General features: G+C 62.2%; 1 protein-coding gene across 1 annotated transcript; it reads left to right on the forward strand.

Moving 5' to 3' along the window:
- Positions 1-8: 8 nt before the first annotated feature.
- Positions 9-11,942, forward strand: NUMA1 (nuclear mitotic apparatus protein 1; the record flags this gene model as incomplete). The annotated part of the gene is made up of 24 exons (XM_079546038.1): positions 9-28; positions 805-884; positions 1,057-1,139; positions 1,332-1,412; positions 1,505-1,589; positions 1,783-1,906; positions 2,107-2,264; positions 2,656-2,773; positions 3,337-3,454; positions 3,726-3,866; positions 3,952-4,074; positions 4,475-7,891; positions 8,381-8,422; positions 9,057-9,125; positions 9,205-9,315; positions 9,408-9,626; positions 9,710-9,867; positions 9,955-10,201; positions 10,277-10,547; positions 10,633-10,769; positions 10,858-11,076; positions 11,272-11,373; positions 11,461-11,628; positions 11,705-11,942. The coding sequence occupies 24 exons, from the start codon at positions 9-11 to the stop codon at positions 11,738-11,740; spliced, it is 6,327 nt and encodes a 2,108-aa protein (XP_079402164.1). The 3' UTR covers positions 11,741-11,942.
- Positions 11,943-12,624: the final 682 nt, after the last annotated feature.

Genomic DNA, 12,624 nt, shown 5'->3' on the forward strand with positions numbered 1-12,624 from the left:
TTGGCTCCATGAAGGAGCACCCCACAAAGTGGGCGCAGATCCCTCCCACCGACACAGCACAGGGACAGCTTTTGGGGAGAGGAAGTGCAGAACTCCGATCTTGGGAGCTGCATGAGCTGCATCCATCACTTGCGAGCGCGAGGGTGATTAAAGCTGGCGTGTAATTAGTGCCCCAGCGAGGCCGTGCTCCCACAGCCGGGAGGACAGAGGAGCTCAGCCCTCGCTATAATTATCTCCAGCACGGTGTAACAAGAGCTGCTCGGAGCAGGGCGGGGAGGAAGGAGCCATGCACTGAGATATATTTAGTCAGAGCTGCTTCACCTCTCTGGCTGCTCTGTGGCTGGGATTAGCCGGGATCACAGCACCATGCGCTCACCCCACAGCCAATCCCTGCACCAAATCCCCCCGTTTGTGGTGCCGTGAGGGTGAAGCACTGTCGGCAGAGCGTGGCTGGCGGGCACGTGGTCCGCATTTGTGTTGGCTGCGCTGAGCAGAAGCGTTGGATGAGAGCCACGGCAGCCAGCTGCAGTTCCTTCCTTAAATCCGACAGCTTTGCTCCTCTCTGTGATTTGCCCTGCCCAGAATCGAGCCCCAGAGCACAGCGTGCTGTGTGGTGTGGCTGATACTGGGGGGGGTCCCCCCGGTTTTATCGGGGCTGCCAGCAGCAGGGATTGCTCACTTTGCTGCCAGGCAGCTCGGGGAAAACCCCGTCTTGCAGAGAGCCAAAGAGCCGCCTCTGGGCTTTGAAAGCAGCCTTTGTTCCACCTCTTGCATAGCGCTCACGCTGCCCGTGCTCTCTTGCAGCCACAGGACTGAGGAGGGGGAGTCTGTCCTGGAGCAGCCCCTGGAAGAGCGAGCAGCCTTCATCTGTGGCTTTCTGCAGAGTAAGAGCCCAGCATGGTCCCATCCTGCAGCCTGGCCCCCCTCCCCTGCAGGCTCACATCTGTGGTGCCCCCGGGTGCCTGGAGGGCTGTGTCCCAGCATCGGGCTGCATCTCCTCCCCCTCCTCCTGCTCTTCCTTGCTCGTGTGCTTGGAAACCTTCTTTTGCATTGCAGAGCTCTGCAAGCACAAATCGGCCACGGAGAACCTGGTTTCAGCACAGAAGCTGCTGCAGGGAGAAGAGCTGGAGTTGGCCAAGGTACCTCGGTGCCACGCAGGTCTTTTGGCCCTTCACATGTTCTCTCTGCCGTGAGAAAACGTGGGGTACCCTGGTGGGACTGCGCGGTGTCCCCGGGGCTGATGGTGGCTCTGAGATGGTGGCTGCACCTCGAGGAGAGTTGGCGCGTGCCTGGTGCCACCTGACTGCCCCTGACACACTGCCTGCTTCCAGGTAGCCGTGCTGCTCCTGTACCACAGCTCCATGAGCAGCAAGAGCCCCCGGGATTGGAATGAGTTTGATTATCAAGTCCAGGTAATGCCCCGAGGTCCCAGGGTTGAGTGTGCACCCACACCTCCATCCCAGAGCTCACCTGGAGCCCTGCTCTTATGGCTTCTGTCCCACAGGTCGAGCTGGCCACCATCCTCAAGTTCGTGCTGGACCATGAGGAGAGCCTGAGTGAGAACCTGGAAGCATTCCTGCAGCGCAGAGGTGAGCGTGGCACTGGGTTGAGCCCGGTGCCAGCTGTCAGCAGTGGGGTGTGCAGGGAGGAAAGAGGAGAGGTCCATCTCAGCTGGGATCTGTGCTTCCTGTACACTTGGGGCTTCGGATCTGAGCTTTCATCCTCCTGATTCCTTTCTCCTGGTATGAAACCAAAACCTGAACTGTGCTCCTTGCCTCCCAGCACCGCTGTCCTCGCCCGGCACATCCAGCAGCAGCTCTGAGGAGCGCTCGCCAGGGCTCTCCCACCCGCAGGTGCGCTTCCTGGAGCTGCAGAAGATCGCCTCCTCCTCCTCCAGCATGAACAAGTACGTCCTTGTCCTCTGGCACGTTTTTGGGGGGACATGGAGGTGTCATCAGGGGTGTCCTTTGCCAAGGATGCAAGCATGGATACTTCCCAGAGCAGCATGGGTGCTTCCCAGAGCAGCTGGTGTCTCCTCCTGTCCTGGGCTGGGTTGCAGAGGGCTGGGCTCTGTGTCTCTGATGCTAAGCAGCGTTCTTTGTGCAGCATGCTCCCTGGAGCACCCGCCTCACCTGTGGGGGATGTCCTGCAGACCCCTCAGTTTCAGCTGCGAAGGTTGAAGAAGCAGCTGGCTATCGAGAGGGAGAACCGGGACGAGCTGGAGATGGAGCTGGCAGAAAACCGCAAACTCATCACTGAGAAGGGTCGGTGCCTGGGGGGGTGTCCTGGGCACAGGGAGGGGTCTCCAGGGCAGAGACCTGTGGGTTTGGGACTTTCTGTGATGGCTTTGACCCTACTAGAGCCACGCTCAGGTCCTGAGCCCAGATGAGCACAGCTTGCAGCTTCAGATCGAGCATGTTGGGGTTGGCTCTGCTTTGTCCAGTTTCTCTTTCCTTTTTTCAGTCCCTTAATAAATTCTGGGCAACCAGAGCTGCCTGAGTGATGCCAGCGCTGCCCAGCCTGGCTCCTTGTGCCTTAGCTTTCCCCTGGGCAGAGGGATGAATGTCCCACGCTGTGCTGGGGGCTCAGCCTAGCAGCAGGGGGTGGTGACGTGCCCTTCTCGTGGTGATGTGCCCTGCTCTCCACACTCCCCAGAGGCTCAGATCAACATGATGCAGCACCGCATCGACCGCTTGGCTCTGCTCAATGAGAAGCAAGCTGCAGACCAGCTGGAGCCCAAGGAGATGGAGGAGCTGAGGGAGAGAAATGAGAGGTAACGCCCGCGGGTTTCTGTGTCCCTGAAAGCTTTTGGGGTGATACTGGATGCTGTTTCCTAAAGGTTCCCATTGCTGGAGCCCAGCTGTTGGATTTGGTGCAGGAATCTTCAGCGCAGCCAGCGAGCTCGCAGTGGGCTGCAGCTGAGTGAGCCCAGAAGCTGCTTTTGGCTTAAACCTAGAACTCCTGAGCGTGGGTCTTTGAGCTCTCATCTCTTTACGGATTGTTAGTTGCATCAGATCTGAGCTGGGCTGGAACTGTCACTGCCATGCTGCGTCCCACTCTGTGCCCTGTCCGCTGTCTGCAGCCTGGAAGCTGTTTCACTGATTTTTTCTTATGTTGCAGAGGTTCTAACTGGAGTCCTGCAGCTCTGGTTCAGGGCGGTCAGGGCCACACAGAGCTCAAACACCAGCTGCCTCAGCCGTGTTCTGCTTCATGGCTTGTCAGGGCCCCACTTAGGGCTTTCTCAGCAGCACGCAGAGATGCCCGCATATCCTGATGTCCCCAGCGATGCCCTCTCTTCCCTTGCTCTTGCTGAGGTGTGCCACTGCTCTCCCACAGCCTGCTGGTGCGCTTACACGAGGCCCTGAAGCAGTGCCAGGATCTGAAGACCGAGAAGGGTCAGATGGACCGCAAAATCAACCAGCTCTCCGAGGAGAACGGGGACCTCTCCTTCAAGGTACGGGGCCGCACTCTCCTGTTTTGCATCTTGGTGGCAGTGCTCCTTGCAGACAACCCTTGAAGCAAGGGCAGCATCAGCCTTAAACACAAAAGCTGCATTGGCAGTGGGTGCAAAGTACATTTCGGGTTTGTCCTTGGTGGTCTGTAAACGTTGCCTGCGTTTAGCACCTTGGATGCGGTATGGCTGATGAAGCCCTGCAAGCACCCGGATTTGGGATGGCCTCCAATGTTTCCATTGAGCTGAGCTGACTTCCCTGCTTCCCTCACAGCTGCGGGAGATCGCCAGCCACATGGTGCAGCTGCAGGATGCCCTGAATGAGCTCTCCGAGGAGCACAACGCTGCGCAGACGCAGTCCCAAGCAAAGCAGGTGCAGCTGGAGGGCGAGCTGAGGGCTGTGCTGCAGGAGAAGGTGAGGGGCTGGGGACGGGTGTCTGCCAAGAGCAGCGAGTGTCCCCCACCTCCTGCCCTGCTCCATCCCCTGTCTGTGTCTGCAGAAATGCCTGGAAGAGAAGGTCGAGATCCTCCAGGGGAAGATTTCCCTGCTGGAAGACCAGCTGGCCAAGCTGGGGGACTGCAGCACGCAGGAAAAGGGAGAGGTCATGGGCGATGTCCTGAAGGTACAGACAGGTTGTTTGTGATGAGAGCAAGCTCAAAGCTTTTCCAGCCATGGAAATGCCCAGCAGCCCAGCAGTCCTGCTGTGCCCCAGCATGCAGCAGTGAGGGAACAGAGCTGGGTGCTCCCTTCAGGGTGCCTGCTGTGGGGCTCAGTGTGCCACCTGCATGATGTTTGGGACTGCAACTCCCTGCTGGCTGCACCAGTGGGGATGGAGCTGCTTCTGCACAGTGGAGGAAGGGGTTTGCTCTCAGAAATGCCTGAAGTGAAGGCAGGGCTCGGCTTGTTGGGGTGTGCGGTGGGCTCGCTGGCTGTAAAGTTCTTGTGGAATTGTTGTGTGCTGCTCGAGTGATGTCTGGGGATGTTTTTGTTATGTTTTCCCTCCTTCCTTTTCTCTCCGCCAGCTGGAAGAGCTCAAGCAGGAGGTGTCCAGCCTCACCACCAAAGGCATCGAGCTCCAAGCCTCCGTCCTGCGGCTGGAGGAGGAGAAGAGCCAGCGGGATGCAGCACTGCAGGCAGAACGCAACCGCTTCGACGTGGAGAAGCTCCAGCTTGGAACCCACATCTCCACCCTGCAGAGCTCCGTCTCCGAGCTGCACCTGGCCAAGGAGAAGCTGGAGCAGGAGCTGCGGGCGCAGGAGGCGCGCCTGACGGCCCAGGCGGACGCACTGACGGCGGAGGTGGGCAAACTGAGTGGTTTCCTGCAGCAGCAGGAGCAGGAGGCAGCTGGGCTGCGGCTGCAGGCAGAGAAGGAGCGGGCGCAGGCAGAGGAGCTGCGGCGTCGGGACGTGGCCTCCCAGGAGGCTGTCAGCGAGCTGAGCCGGCGCGTGGAGCAGCTGGGTGCCAGCCTGAAGCACAGCGAGGAGGAGTTGGCACGGGTCACGCAGGAGGCAGAAGGGAAAACCAGGCAGCTTGGGGCTGAATGTGAGAAAGCTATCCAGGAGAGGGACGCAGCCCTGCAGCAGCTGCAGCACTTGCAGCATGCCAAGGAAATGCAGCTGGCGGCCCTGAGCAGCCAGCTGCAGAGCCTGGAGGCGGCCAGCAAAGCTTCGTCCATGGAAATGCAGCAGGAGAAAGCTGAGTTGAATGAGAAGGTCCAGGAGCTGCAAGCCCGTGTCCTCGAGCTCAGTGCACAGTGCCAGCAGAGCTCGGCCCAAGCGGGGAGCACCGAGACACTGCGAGCCCAGCTGCGGGAGCTGGAGGGCAAGCTGAAGGAGAGCCAGCAGAAGCTGGCTGACAAGGAGAAAGTGGCCAAGGAGAACACGCGCCTGCAGGAGCGGCTGCTCTTCCTGGAGGAGTCGGTGCGCAACACTGAGGGCATCCTGGAGGACGAGAAGAGGAGGGCAGCTGAGAGTCTGGAAGGGAACCTGGCCCGGATTGCAGAGCTGGAGGCAGAGAAGCAGCAGCTGGTGCAGCGTGGTGAGCAGGCCCTGCAGGAGCGAGGAGAGGAGCTGGCCAGGAGGCAGGCACTGGAAGCACGGCTGCAACAGGTGGCAGAGGAGCGCCGGGAGGAGACGGCAGCCCTGCAGCGGCAGCTGGCAGAGGTGGCCAAGGGGGAGGAAGGAGAGCGTGGCAGGCTGGAGAAGAGGCTGCAGGAGCTGAACCGGGAGAACAGGCAGGCCTGCCAACGGCTGCAGGCCGAGCAGGAGAGGGTGGCAGACCTGGAAGCCCGCATGGCACGCATGGCCGGTGAGCAGCAGGAGCAGCTGGCCGCCCTCCAGGCCCAGCTGGCCAGCGCTAAGGAGAAGGAAGGCAAGGAGCAGGAGAAGCTGGCGAGCGCCGAGTGTGCGGTGAAGTTGGAGGCAGAGGTGCAGAAGGCGAGCGAAGCACTCGAGGCCATCTCCAAGGAGCTGTCACACGAGAGGCTGAAGTCCAAGGAGCTGGAAGCCGTGGCCACGCAGGAGGCCGGCGAGGTGGCCCGGCTGAGCGCGGCGCTGGAGGAGGCAGCACGGGAGCACGGGCAGGAGCTGGCACGGCATGAGGAGGAGGCAAAGCGCCTGCAGAAGGAGCTGGAGGACGCCAGGGCTGATTGCGCCGCTGAGAAAGCACGCAAGGCAGAGCTGGAGGTACAGCTGCAGAACTCCATCAACGAGCAGCGGGTGGAGCGCTCGGCGCATCAGCAGGAGCTGGCGCGGTCCCTGGAGCTGATCGAGGAGAAGGAGGGAGAGCTGGATGAGCTGCGGCTGAAGAACGTCTCGCGGGGCGAGGAGCTGAGGGACCTGCAGAAGACAGTCAGCAAACTGAAAGGGGAGCTCGCCTCGGTGGAAGCGGTGAAAGAGCGGGCGTCCAAGATGGACAGCGAGCTGCAGGGCTTCCTGGAGGCAGCCCGGAGCCGGGATGCCGAGGTGGACAGCATCAAGGCGGTGTACGCCAAGGAGGCATCCCTCAAAAACCTGGAGGAGAAGATTCGTCACCGAGAGCAGGAGTCTGGCTCCAGCCAGGACCTCTACCAGGAGAAGCTGAAGGAGGCCCAGATGCTGAGCGTGGAAGTGGAGCGGCTGGAACAGAAGTGTCGGGAGCAGCAGGACACCATCACAGGGCTGGAGAAAGCCGTGGCTGAAGGCCGGGCTGCTGCGTCCCAGCAGCAGCAGGCAGAACTGGAGGCATCACGGAGGGAAGCGGCGCAGCACCGGGAGACAGCAGCAGAGCTGCAGAAGCAACTGGAGGCCTCACGCTCAGCCCAGGCCCTGCAGGATGGCACCCTGGAGAGCCTGAGGAAGGAGCTGCAGGACAAGAGCAAGGAGCTCGCCCAGAGCAAAACGGCTGTGGCTGCTGCCGAGAAGGAGCTGGCATCCCTGCGTGCTGCGGCGCAGGAGAAGGGCCACCTGGAGGAGGGCTGGAAGGAGCAGCTGTCGCAGTGCATCCAGGAGCTGGAGAGGAAGAACAGCCTGCTGGGCAGCCTGGAGCACGAGGTGTCCATCCTGCACCGGCAGCTCACCGAGAAGGAGGGCGAGAGCAAGGAGCTGAAGCGCCTGATCATGGCCGAGTCGGAGAAGAGCAAGAAGCTGGAGGAGAGGCTGCGGGTGCTGCAGACCGAGATGGCCACGGCCGCGTCGCGGGCGGCCGAGCGCTGCTCGCTGATGAAGGTGGAGGTGCAGAGGTGCCAGGAGGAGATGGAGAAGCAGCGGATGACCATCGAGGCACTGAAGAGGGACCGCCACTGCCAGAGCGAGCGCGAGGAGGAGCTGCGGCAGGAGGTGAAGGTCTGCCAGGACAAGTTCTTCCAGAAGGAGCAGCTCCTCTCCTCCCTGCAGCAGGAGCTGGGCACTGCCCAGGCATTGGCCGGAGAGGTGGTGCCGCTGAAACACCTCTGCCAGCAGCTACAAGCCGAGCGTGCCTCGCTGGAGAGCAAGCACCGCGAGGACCTGGAGCAGAGGGCGAAGGCCACCAATGCGCTACAGGCGGAGCTGGCCCGGGCCAGGCTGGAGGTGGCCGAGCTGCCGGCCCTGCGTGACAGAGCAGCTGAGCAGGAGCGTGCGCTGCAGCGGCTGCAGAAGGAGGCAGTGAGCTCTAGCGAGAGGCTGGCAGCCCTACAAGCAGCCAACGGCCGGCTGGCTGAGGAGAACCGTGCGCTGAATGAGAGCGTGAGCCGCGGGCAGCAGCGCCTGGATGCTGAGCTGGGGCAGGTGAGAGAGAAGCACACACGGGAACTGGAGTGCGTGAGGCTGGAGGCGGAGAAGGCGATGGCCAACAGCAGGCAGGAGGCCGAGGAGGCGGCCAGGAAGCTGGAGGCGATGAGCAATAAGTATGAAAACGCCAAGGTGAAGGTGCTGGAGGAGAGGCAGAAGTTCCAGGAGGAGAGGCAGAAGCTGATGGCGCAGGTAGGGGCCAGCGGAGCTCCGCGGTGCGGGTGCACGATGTGGGTTTTGGGGCAGAGCAATGGGGATGGGGCTGTGCCGTGGGGGGAGCACGTGGGCTCTGTTTCTGTGTCATTCTGTGTCACTCGCTTCTGCTGGCTCTGCCCAGGGCTGTGGTGGCTTCCAGCTGAGTTGGTTGCCCGTGAGCTTCCCAAAAGCCCTCAGAGCCGGGGCTCTGCTCCCACCCCATCCCCATTCCTAAGCCAGGGGCTGTCTTATGGCCCAGGTTCACCAACCCCAGGTGTCTTTGCTCTCACCCCATCCCTGTTCCCAAGCAGGGGGGATATCTTAAGGCCCAACGTTCATTAAGGCACAGGGGAAGCCCCGATGTCATCACAACCCTACAAACCCTTCTCTTGGGCCCCTCGGGATGGGAGCTGGGGGCTGCACACCTGCAGGGAGCAGTGCCCTGCGCATGCCATGTGTTCACCCTTTCCTTTATGCTTGCCACAGGTGGAGCAGCTAGAGGTATTTCAGAAAGAACAAGCAAAGCAGGTAACACACATGGAGTGTCAGCTGCTTAAACGGTGACGGCGCGCGGCCCCATCCGCCTGCCAGCAGAGCTGCTGCCTCCTTACCCACTGATGGCAGCGGGGTGTTCCCAGCTCCAGGTCTCTGGGCTCTCATGTTCACCTCATGGGGAGGAGGAACAGAGTTTCCCACCCTTCCACCCTCACGCATTGAGCTGGAGGCGTTGGATTGCGGATGTTTTTTTATTTGATTTGATTTGATTTTGTAACGCAGCACTTGATCTCAGAGCCAATCTCTGGGGAACTGCTGCTGCTCGAGCAGACGTGGCCAACGTGGGGCTGGTCCTCACGGGGTCACCCCCATCCCCTGCCCCACCTTGTGGGGACAAAGCCCCCATCCCTGTCCCCAGCCTAGAGGTTTCGCAGGATGCTCCCTCGTCCCTGGGGAGGTGACGGCCCCTGGGGGAACGCGCTGAACTTTGGCACGGCAAAACCATTTGGGGCTGAGCCTCCTCCCGCTGCTTGATCCCACTGTGGACAGTTGGCGCTGGAGACGGCTGCGTCGGCCACGGGTGTGCGAGGGGATGGCCAGGGGAATGGGCAGCAGAGTTTTCCTTCCCTGCCTGCTGCCCTCGGGTGACCAACCTGTGCCCTGCCAGGTGGAGGAGCTGAACAAGAAGCTGGCACAGCATGAGAAGGCCACGCGGAGCCAGCAGCAGAGAGTTAAGGTGGGTAGGGGGTAGGGGCAACTGGGGCAGCTCTGCTGTGGAGCTGGGGGGAGGGTCTGATCCGATCCCTTCCATGCAGGTGCTGGAAGGAGAGCTGCAGAGCGAGGCCACGCGCCAGCAGGAGAGGATGGCTGAGCTGCAGGAGCAGCTGGCACAGAAAGAGCAGGCGGCCGAGCACTACAAAGCCCAGGTGAGCCGCTGCAAGCCGTCGCCATCGCTGCGCTCAGTGGGGGAACCTCGACGGGCTGCTGATTTTTTCCCTCACCTTCTGCTTCTTCTCAGATGGAAAAGGCAAAAACTCACTACGACGCAAAGAAGCAGCAGAACCAGGACCTGGCAGAGAAGCTGAAGGCCATGGAGCAGCTGCAGAAGGAGAACGCGGAGCTGAGGACGGAGTCGGAGCGCTTGGCCAAGGAGCTGCAGCAGAGCGTGCTGCAGGCCAAGGAGGCCGAGCTGAGCTGCAGGGAGCTGAGCGGGCAGGTCCGCAGTCTGGAGGCACAGGTAGGCACAACCCAACTCTCTGCCTTCCTCCTTCCTCTTCTTCGCTCTAAGAGTGGCCCCACCTCTCCCTGCTTCCCCCCCAGCTGGAGTTTGCAGACCAGCAACTTCGGGAGCTCGGCAAGTTGCCGGCCCCCAAGGCCACGCTGAAGGAACCGGAGAGCTTCCGCCAAAACCCCTCCGACCTCAGCACCGACAGCCTGGACCTCAGCCTGGACGAGGGGCAGCCACTCAACTCCACCAGGTACGGTGCTGCCTTGTGGCCTTGTGCAGCCCCCAGCCCCGCTTTGCCCCCCAGCCCCACGCTCAGCCCTCGTGTCCCATCCTGCAGGAAAGCCACCCGCTCGCACTCGGACGGCTCAGCCGTGCCAGATGGCGCAGAGCCACGCACGTCACAGCGGCTGCCACGCAAGGTGGAGTCCTTGGAGAGCCTCTACTTCACACCCATCGCCAGCCGCACGCAGCCCAAGCTGGAGAGCAGCGCAGGTTCTCTGGGTGACATCTCGCTGGAGTCGGGCTGCAGGACGCGCTCGGGGCGCCGCCGCACCACGCAGATCATCAACATCACCATGACCAAGGTGAGCGGGGCCGAGCCAAACGCTGGGCTGGGGGTCTGCTGCATCACCTCACTCTTCCCCTCTTCCTTCTGCCAGAAAGAGACCGCCACGGAGGAGCCGGGTGGCGCGGACGCGTCCTTCAGCAGCATCCTCTCCGAGCAGCCCCAGAAAGCTGCCCCAGCGCGTTCCCGGCTGCGCTCTGCACGCTCCCTGGCCAGCTTCTCCTCGCAGGACTCCCTGACCAAGCTGGACACCTCCTCTCCTCAGGAGCCATCAGGCCACGCTGCACTGCTCAGCCTCCCCGGCTACCGGCCGGCCACACGCAGCGCCCTGCGACGCTCTCAGGCGGGCAGCAGCTCCAGCTTGGGTGAGCGGGGCCAGCTGGGTACGGAGCTGTATCCTGGTCTAAACGCGGGGTTGCCCCTCTCCAACTCTCCCCATTTTGCTTTCAGGTCGCAGCAGCATCTACTTGGGGACGTGTCAGGATGAACCGGAGCAGCTGGACGATTGGAACCGCATCGCCGAGCTGCAGCAGCGCAACCGCGCCTGCCCGCCGCACCTCAAGACCTGCTACCCTCTGGAGAGCCGGGTAACGGGGGGGGCACCCAGCCACCCCATCCCACCGCACCCAGCTGCGTGCAGCCCCTGACTCCCGCTCTTCTCCCCCACCCCTGCAGCCTTCTGACTTGCTGGGCACCATCACGGATGAGGAGATGAAGACGGGCGACCCGACGGAGACGCTGCGGCGCGCCAGCATGCAGCCCTCGCAGATCGCCGAGGGGACGGCCGCCCGCCGCGGCACGCTGGGAGCGGGGTGGGCTCCCGGTGGCATCACCACCAGGCAGCAGCGCAAACGGCTCTCAGATGAATCCCACCAGGGCCCCGAAACCCCTGAGGTGAGCGGAGACCCCTCGACCACCCCAAAGATCGGGGTGCGAAGTGCCGGATGCTGCTGGCCACGGAGACTCCCCTGGGGCAGCTCTGAGCCCTTCTGACTTTCCCTGCTCCCGTCCCAGCTCTGCCCCCTGGGTTGCGATCCCACTTCCCCGCTGAACGTCCCCACTCATCCTCTCTCTTGCTTCTCTTCCCAGTCCAAGAAGCCTGTCAGCTGCTTCCCGCGTCCCCAGACCCCCCGGGAGCGGCGCAGCTCCCACCTCAGCCGGCGGAGCGAGCAGCAGGCGCCCAGCAAGCAGGTGGGCGGCTCAGAGGGACTTTGGGAAGGAGAGCCAGAGCTCCCCGGCCCATCCCGAGCCCCTCGCCGTCCTTCCTCTTCCTCCCAGCCTGAACGGCGCCAGTCGATGGCCTTCAGCATCCTCAACACCCCCAAGAAGCTGGGGAACAGCCTGCTGCGCCGAGCTGCCAACAGGAAAACCACCCCCAAGAACTCCCCCCGCGGCACGGCGCGCCGCTCGCCCCGCATCGCCTCCGCCAAGTCGCCCAAGGGCAAGGTGGGCAACTTGGGGGGCACCTCCTGAGCCCCCTTTGCGGGGTGGCCATCCCTCACCCCCTTGCTCTCTCTTGCAGGCCGGCCGCAGAGCGCTGAAGGACACCAAGTTCTGAGGTTTCCCAGCCTGTCTCCTCGCTCCTCCTTGCTGCCTCCCAGCTCAGCACCACCAAAGGGACTCGGGACCGCTGTGGGGCACGCGGGGCAGAGGGAATGGGATGGTGCCATCAGTCCCCGAGGGACCCTGGCTCCCTGCTGCCCTCGTGGAGGGGGGGAGGAGACCTTTTTAAAAGTGTTTCTACTTGTAAATAAATTGTATTTTTCTCCTGCTGTTGGAGTCCTGTTTCTACGGGCAGGAGCAGCGCCGCGGGTTCAAGGAGTTCAAGCTTTTGTGCGAGGGTTTGGTGACTGGTTCTCACTAAACCACGTTGGATGGTTGGACTGGATGATCTTGTAGGTCTTTTCCAAGCTTGGTGTTTCTGTACTGCCCCCAGCACTGGGGCCAGGAGCAGCTTGATTCAGTACAGTGGGCTTCGTGCCACGCTTTGCCCTGTCTTCTTCCTCCCACTCCTCCCCCTCGTGCCCACCCCATCCCCTCCAGGCAATGCTGCACCCACAGCAGTTCTCTTTTCTCTCCTTTGTTTTATTTCTCTCTCTCAGCTCCTCACACCTCCAGGAGTTGCAGCCTGCCCTAAAACTCCACCCGCACGGCCACCATCAGCCCCACATTCCCTACACCCCGCACTGTGTCACTGGGAGGGAGGTGATCACCCCCCCCCATAGTCAGATGCTCACATTTACTGGTCCCAGCTCACACTGCTGAATGCTGCAGTGATGGGAGCAGCAGCAACGTGGCTTCTTCCTTCAGCCCCCTGGGCCCTTCTGCCTCCTCTCCTGCGCTGAGCTCGTGCCACGTGGGGCAGAATTGAACGAGCACCACAAACCACAGCCCCAGAGCACAGTGGGGCCGAGTCTCTCTCTGCAGATCATTGCTTGTTGG

The sequence above is a fragment of the Tetrao urogallus genome, assembly GCF_951394365.1.
Source record: "Tetrao urogallus genome assembly, chromosome: 1".
In the NCBI taxonomy this organism is placed as follows: Eukaryota; Metazoa; Chordata; class Aves; order Galliformes; family Phasianidae; genus Tetrao; species Tetrao urogallus.